At 40.8% G+C, this 7,341-nt stretch overlaps 2 protein-coding genes across 2 annotated transcripts in view; both read right to left on the bottom strand.

Moving 5' to 3' along the window:
• Window positions 1–230: 230 nt before the first annotated feature.
• Window positions 231–5,131, bottom strand: tmem50b (transmembrane protein 50B). Its single transcript, XM_015391683.1, has 7 exons — window positions 5,031–5,131; window positions 2,926–3,107; window positions 1,960–2,072; window positions 1,743–1,810; window positions 1,546–1,638; window positions 1,027–1,084; window positions 231–897 (listed from the first exon to the last, which is right to left on the bottom strand). Exons 2-7 carry the CDS (start codon window positions 3,022–3,024, stop codon window positions 852–854), a joined length of 477 nt encoding a protein of 158 aa, XP_015247169.1. The 5' UTR covers window positions 3,025–3,107; window positions 5,031–5,131; the 3' UTR covers window positions 231–851.
• A 1,634-nt stretch (window positions 5,132–6,765) lies between these two features.
• LOC107095539 (interleukin-10 receptor subunit beta-like) overlaps window positions 6,766–7,341 on the bottom strand; it is a 6,448-nt gene continuing 5,872 nt past the window's right edge. Inside the window, exon 5 of the mRNA XM_015391674.1 lies at window positions 6,766–6,911. Within this exon, the coding sequence (XP_015247160.1) occupies window positions 6,798–6,911 (114 nt within the window). The 3' untranslated portion in view covers window positions 6,766–6,797. The remainder of the gene's footprint in view (window positions 6,912–7,341) is intronic.

The following is a 7,341-nucleotide window of genomic DNA, read 5'->3' as shown; positions in this document are numbered from 1 at the left end:
CTTATTTTATCAGGTTTAATTCTTTTAATTTGTCTTTCAGATTAAGTTTTTATTAACTGAGTGACGAATAAAGACGCATTTCTGTTTGTCTGCTGGTCTGAAGTAAAGAATCTGTAAAAAACAATCTAGAAAATAAATTTGGGAAAAACAGCAAAGTTTGTCAAAAAAAAACCTTCCAGATTAAGAAGTTTTTTCAAGGTTTAATTTCTGGTAGTTTTTTTTTTTTTTTATTATTGTATTTATAGAATGTGTTTTTTGCAACAATGACGAAACCAAATTCCCCCCATAGACCATGCTAACACAGATATCTGAATATTTACATGTAAAAAAACGAGCATCGATAGAAGACAGAACCTGAAATGCGAGACCTTAAATCATCTACAGGTAAAAATAATCCAGTGTTTGACGCAGCTAATCCCCCCCCCCCAATAAGAGCAGCTTCCAGGTCAGAACCTCCGATTTATTGAGCAGAACCTCAGAGACGCTCAGTACCAGGGTCTAACTGCTCGTTTAGACCTTTAGCAGCAGACAGGGATTATCGGATTAGAAACATCTGATCCGACACTGAAATCTGTTTAATCTGCCTGGAAGTTTCTCTTCTTTAAACCCTGAAATTTCCCCTTTTAATGTCTAACATGAACAAATGATACATTAAAACTGTGGCTTTAAAATATTCACAGCGACCGAGCAAAAGTCCGGTTTCTCCTTGAGTTCGGCCTGAAGCGGACGATCGAGGCAAATTAAAAACATGCTCATGTTCTGAGATCATATTTACAGACGCAGCTGAGGAAAAGTCAGAGGAAAGGAATAAAAAGGCGGGAGGAGGGGAAGACAGCGGGACAGCTGGAGGTTCAACCCCACAGATCCTCGGTGCGGCCGAACTTGTAGACCAGAGAGCTGCAGAGAGAGACGGGACATCAAAACCAGGAACCGACGGAAAAACGTAAAGCTTTAAAAGTCCTGCTAAAGAAGTTAAACATCATCCGACTCCGAGGTTTGAACCTTTTCAATCAGAGCTGAGCTCACCTGAAGAAGATCAGCGCGTTCTGAAAGAACACAGCCAGACCAGGAGCCACTTCTTTCTCTGAAAAAAAGGAAACCAGCAGCATGAATAACTTTAGAGACAGTTGCTGAACGTGATGTCATCAACCTGAGAACCAAACCCAAATTACAGATCTAAGCTTATAAACGGCAAAGATGCTTCTGAATGGAGCTGATTGTTTAAACATCACAGTGTCATCAGCACAGAATGGGAGTTCGATCAGAATATTTGGTGTTTGAATCTGAGGAACCAGAGACTGGATCCCTGAGGAACTCCTTTAAACGTGAAGAGTTTATTTTTCAGAGCCCAGCAGCTCTACACATCTAACAACATGTCTGCCTTTAAACCAAATTAAATAAATGTTTACAGTCTTTAGATCCAACCTGTTTGCTCCCAACGGTGGTTTAATTGTTTTTATTATTCATACTAGTTTACAAACAGATTGATTTTCTGTTCAGATTGATAAAAACAAGAACATTTAGAGACTAAGACTAGGAACTGACTTGGCACCACGTAAGCTCCGAACAGGATCCAGACGGAGGCGATGAAGGATCCAAACATCATCATGAAGCCGATGAAGAGCCACAGACGAGCTCCTGGGGACGTAGAAACAACTGAGATTAGAGCTAGAATATCTAGATCTCCTGGGATCGATGATGCGGATCGTTAGCTGTCTCCCAGAGGCGGAGCAGCGGATCACCTGTCCTTCCGAAGCAGCCCTCCCCATAGGCGTCTCCTCTCACCTGGCCGTTAGAGACGGCGTTAATCCTGGAAACAGACGGCAGAAACAGTCAGCGACAGAGACGCCATCTTGGAATAAAACCATCATCCATCCATCCATCCGTCCATCCATCCATCCATCATCCATCCATCCAACCATCCATCATCCATCCATCCATCCATCCATCCATCCTCACATGAAGAAGGCGATGGTGGAGAAAACTCCACAGGTGTGGAAGGAATGATTCATCATTTCCTGAGACGGATACATCACTGCAGCATCGATGATGACCCACCAGCCTGTAAAGAACTGCAGAGAAATAAAACATTTATTTAATGATTTCATCCAAACTAGTCTGTAAAGAGTCTCTGAGATCCCTGATAAAACGATGAAAGATGAATCCATCCTGCAGATAAACATGAACCAGTTTCTAGAACAATCCATTAAAATGACAGAAGGAAACAATAAACTGATTCATAAACTACTCCGTGTTCTTTGACCAGAGCGCACAGAGGGACTGATGTGGAGAAAAACGCTCCGCCTTCATAAACTCAACTATTTTCCGATAATTTAGCTCGCCTCCATCTTTGTGCTCCCTCCCTGATCGGCTGTGTGTGAATGAACGGGACCTCCACCCAATCAGAGGCAGGTGTTCGTCATCCAATCATTTGCCTTGGACACATCCGGATGGATAAAAACAACCAATCACAGCCAGCTAATCAAAATAGTGCAACTGCAGCAGAGATTAAAAACCAAAAGGTAGGATTTAAGAAAAATTAAACAAATAAACACTTAAAAGTGCTATATTAAAACTTATTGTAATAAACTTACCAAAACTCTGCTTTTTAGATTTTTTTTTTTTACTTTTGAGCTACAAAATGTTGTAAAGATGTTTTATTTTAATGATTTTTGGTTAAAAGCTCGGAGAGGTGATGAAATACTTTCTCTGGTTTTCACCAAAGAAATGCCAAGAATCCAGAACATCAGGGAACGATGTTGGGTGATGATGCGGGGCAGAAAGCAGCTCTAAATATTTTCATTTTCATAAAACCAGAGTTTGCAGTTGCTTTATACGCTGCTACATCATTCAGCTGATTAATAAATAAACATGTTTATCAGACGTTTAATAGAAAAGTTCCCCGGCCCCTCTGCTCCCACTGACCAGAGCTCCAGCCGCCACAGAGGCCACAGCGTTCCTCTTCTCTCCCCAGTCAAACCATTCACACTCCGGCCAGCGGAAGCCGTCCAGGAAGCCAGCCATCTGCAGGTTCTCCTTCCTCCGATCGATCCGTCTCCTTGGCTGTCGGTTCCTGCAGCTCCTTCAGGAGGTCAGAGGCTCTGAAGCTGCAGAAACAGGCTGGTTAGAATTTAATCGTTTCAAGGTGTTAGTTACCAAAGCAGGAAATATTTCCAGTTCTTTTCTGCTTCTCGTTCTGTTATTAAGCACCAGAGCAGATCAGCTTCTCACTGAAATAAGATCCAAACAGAAACCTGGAACTTCTATAGGATGGTTTCCAAGTTTGAAGACATTTCTCTTCCCATCCAGAAAGCTTTTTCAAAATGTCAGAAATAGCGTTGAGTTTGAGCCTTTATAAAGCGGACCAGAAGGTTTGGTTTTAGGTCCAAACTATAAAACCTGGAACTTAACGCTATTTCACTGGAAAAACGATCTAGAAATAAGTAAAAATGTCTTAAATTAAGTGTATTTACCCTTAATTTGAGTAGGTAAATTAGATAGTTTGACAATGGAATGAGTATTTTAACTCTTAAAATAAGATATTTAGATAACATGCACTTGAAATAAGGCAATGCAATTAAGTTTTTCTTATTTTGAATGCAAATTGTCTTGTTCCATTGGCAAAATGTCTCTTTTGTCTCCTCAATTCAAGGACAAATGCACTTATTTTAAGAAAAAATGACTTGTCTAGATGTAGATTTTTTCCAGCGTTCTGACATTTTGAATTGAAAAAGCTTCCTAGATGGAAAAGAAACGTCTTCAAATGACCTGGATGACTGATAACTTTCTACAGCATATATGATAGCTGCACTTTAACCGTCTTCCTGGTGGAAGTTGCTGGTCCTGCAGGTTTTCATTAATCTGTAATTATATAATAATTAGCGTTGCACCGATACCAGTATCAGGCGGGGCCCCGATCCAGCACTAAAATGGTGGTATCGGTATCGGCGAGCACTAACCAATAGGGCCGATACCATTTTGAGAGCCAAACGTTTCTTCAACTATTGTCACCCGAACCAGGTAGGCAATAAAAAGTTCTACTGGATTCACTTTGTTTGAGTCTTTTTCCTGCTTCACAAAGGCAGGCAGCAGCTTGACATGAAGCCATGATGGCAATTATTTTACATGACAGTAGTATCCAGTTCTTCATATAGACACACATCCATTTCAAACAGATGGGATCGGTATGGGCCATTAATGCACAGCCAGGTATCGGTGCGACAGCACTAATACTAAAGCTGCTGCTGCGGATGAGAAGCGACCAAACAAGCAGGTTGGATGATGATGTTTCCCCGTCTGACCAAACGCCTCATGGCGGCTCTCAGCTTCTGGATCCCAGCAGCTGCAGCTGATGAATAAGCTCTGCACTGGTGGCCACGCCGCCTCCTCCAGAGAAGCTCCACTGGTTTGATGGATTCTTCTTGCAGAACTTCTTCTCTACAGGTAAACCTCTTAGATTGAATTTCTCACTGATTCAGAAAGCTGCAGGCTCCCTGGGGCCCCCAGGGGCCTCAGCAGAAACTTTGCAGCTTCTCTTTATTTGGCTGTAAAATCTGCCAGATTCCAGCCTCTATAAACGGACCTGCTCTCTGTCTGCGTTTGGTTTCACTTTCCTACAGATTAGAGGAGGAGAATTCATGCTGGATTAACAAGAATTGATCATCTGCTGGGATTAAAATGAGCCCAGATTTCTGTTGGTTTCCTGATTAAATCAGTTTGATCCAGATTCTGGTCGAAAATCATCTAAATATCACATTTCCGTTACAGAAACTCACGATTTAAAGTCGTCTTCCTCTTATTCTCTGAAACAGTAATCTCTGCTCCTCTCAAATTAAATCTGAGATTAAAATGATTCGATTAAATACTAACATTTTATTGTTACAGTAACTGAAGCTTTTTATTTAGCTTTAAAATCGAGTGTTTTCACTCTAATTGCTCCAATTCTGTCAAAATTCAACCCTTAAATAATCTCAGACCAACTGAATCTGGTTCAAAATGTCAACATTAACGTTTAATCAACAAAAACTCACCTTTATCTAATCTTATTACCCCGAAAACCACCCAGATTACCGTAAATCAAACCCTCTGATGTTTCTGCGGCTGTTTTATCTTCCTTTAGGTCCGATTACTGCTGGAGAACCAGCAGCGCGCGGCGCTTCCGCCACCTGCTGGACGGTGGTGGAACTACAGGAGTTTAGAATAGAAAATCTCTACTGTCACACAATGAAATAATTTAATAGACTAAAAAAACAACCCGTAAATGATTAAATTAAATAGACAATATGTTTGCAGTACAATAAAACATTTATTTAACGCTACTAATTTATTAAAATGATTCTGTAATAAAATAAACCTAAATGAAAGTTTAGTAATCATCCAAATTAAAAATAAACTAAAATAAAAAACATAATATTAATTTAGGTTACTTTAACAGTGAATATATAAAGTCTAATATAAAATTTATATAAAAAATAAACCGTTAAAAGAAAATGGCACAAAAGGAAAATAAATGGATTGAAACAAAATGTAAAAGATATTTTTTATTTAAAGAAAGAAAAAAATTAATACTGATAAAAAAGATATTTGAAAAAAAAATTCTAATCTATTAAAGCATTTTTTTGAAAATGAAACCAAACCAGATGATTGATCCTGCTGACGGTGAAGAACTGAATCCGTTCCTCCAACCCTGCAGATTCTCTTTAACTTTAACACCTTTGGTGTGAAAATAAGATCCAAACCTTTTCTAACGCTCTGAGGCACAAAAACCTTAAATAAATCATTAATTATTAACCTAACAGGGCAGATGGATCGTGTATCTCAATCAAATGCTTCCCAGGTTAGTTAATTATAGATCTTTTATCATCTCTAACTGTTGAGCCGATAAACGAAGTTCTGAAGGCAGATCTGAAAACATTTTAATGATGGCGGAGGCGGCCCGATGCTGGGATGAGGAAGGAACAGGATCTACTGACGAAGACTCCGATCAGCTGTGAGGAAGCAGCGGCTTTGAAACAAAAAGCAAACTTTATGAAGTTCCTGTTTTCATCCAGAACCGACGCCGATCGGATCAGGCGGGGAATCCTGAACTTCCCTCTGGTTCCGATCAGCTCCGGGAGCAGCAAGCTGAAGAAAAACCTCAGAAACTGATTTTTACATTTTATTTTACACACGTAGAAATAACAGGAACCTGTTGGTTCTGCTGCGGTCGGACCCAGAACCACATCGGGTTTCCCCCGAAGCCAAACGTAACAGAACATCTGACAGACGGCCTTCCTCTGATCCGGCAGAGAAAACGGGTTCTAGACTCGTCAGGTTCTGACTGCAGCAACCAGGAGGGAGGATTAGTGGAAGGAGCGGCTGGTTCTGATCCAGATCAGTTTAGGGGAACCGTTTCACGGTTAAAGGAACCAAAAGTAAATGTTTAAAATAAACCAGAACATTAGAACCACCTGATCCAATCATTGTAAAAACACAGAACCAGTTCCAGCTTCCCTAGGCTCAGATTAGGGTCTAAAAAGAAATCTATAAATATTAAAATGAGTCTTTCAGTGGGGATGAGTTCTGCTGGGTTCTGTAGCGGCTCAGTCTCTTGGTTCCGAGGATCCAGACAGATGGAGCTGAAATCAGTCCAGCTCAGCAGCTCCGCCTCCCTGAGGTCAGACCAGGGTTCTGGAAAGTGTTCAGTCTGAGCAGAGAGAGCAGGAGATCCGACTCCTCCTCAGGAGAAGCTGCATGGCGGCGGCGGTCCAGGCAGCCGCACGGTGGTCCAGGCAGCCGCACGGCGGCGATGGTCCAGCTCAGACTCCTCTAGGCTGCTTTGGAATCACACTGGAAACCACGTCGTAGTTTTCCTCAGAGGGATTGACAGCCAGGTAGGCAGGGTCGCGCACCGGAGGGAGATCCTGGAAAAACTGGAGAAAACGGAGGAGTCAGAACTACGGAAGCATCGGATGTTTGGAGAAAATCAGGGAAAATCATCAGAGTTTAAAGAGAAATCTGGAGCTTATTCGCTCCAGGTTTCCGCTGGTCATTAAGATCATTAAAAGTCATTAAATTAGTATTTTTTTTTTTAATTAAGGCCTTAATTGGCATTAAAATTCATTAAATGTGAATATAGCCTTTATTAAAAAAAAAATATACGATTATAAAAACAATTTCCTCAGATAAATTATATCGAAATAAAAGAAGCTCGAGAAAATGCAAATTTCAACAAAAACGAGGAATTTGGGACATGGCTGCAGCCTGACGACGGGAAAGATGATGAAGGATTTCTTTGTGTTTTATATAGTAGGGATGGAACGGTTTATGAAAACCGTCCGAACCGTTCGGTTCGACTGTCTC

Source organism: Cyprinodon variegatus, unplaced genomic scaffold (assembly GCF_000732505.1).
Source record: "Cyprinodon variegatus isolate N-32 unplaced genomic scaffold, C_variegatus-1.0 Scaffold555, whole genome shotgun sequence".
Lineage (NCBI taxonomy): Eukaryota > Metazoa > Chordata > Actinopteri > Cyprinodontiformes > Cyprinodontidae > Cyprinodon > Cyprinodon variegatus.
The sequence above is the reverse complement of the archived record's forward strand: the minus strand, read 5'-3'. Positions and strand labels throughout refer to the sequence as shown.

Coding starts and splice junctions, on each gene's coding strand:
- tmem50b (XM_015391683.1), bottom strand. CDS start 3,024: ATGGCTGGCTTCCTGGACGGCTTCCGCTGGCCGGAGTGTGAATGGTTT. Junction 1,639..1,742: donor GGGCTGCTTCGGAAGGACAG/GTGATCCGCTGC, acceptor CTACGTCCCCAG/GAGCTCGTCTGTGGCTCTTC. Junction 1,085..1,545: donor CGGAGCTTACGTGGTGCCAA/GTCAGTTCCTAG, acceptor CCTTTTTTTCAG/AGAAAGAAGTGGCTCCTGGT.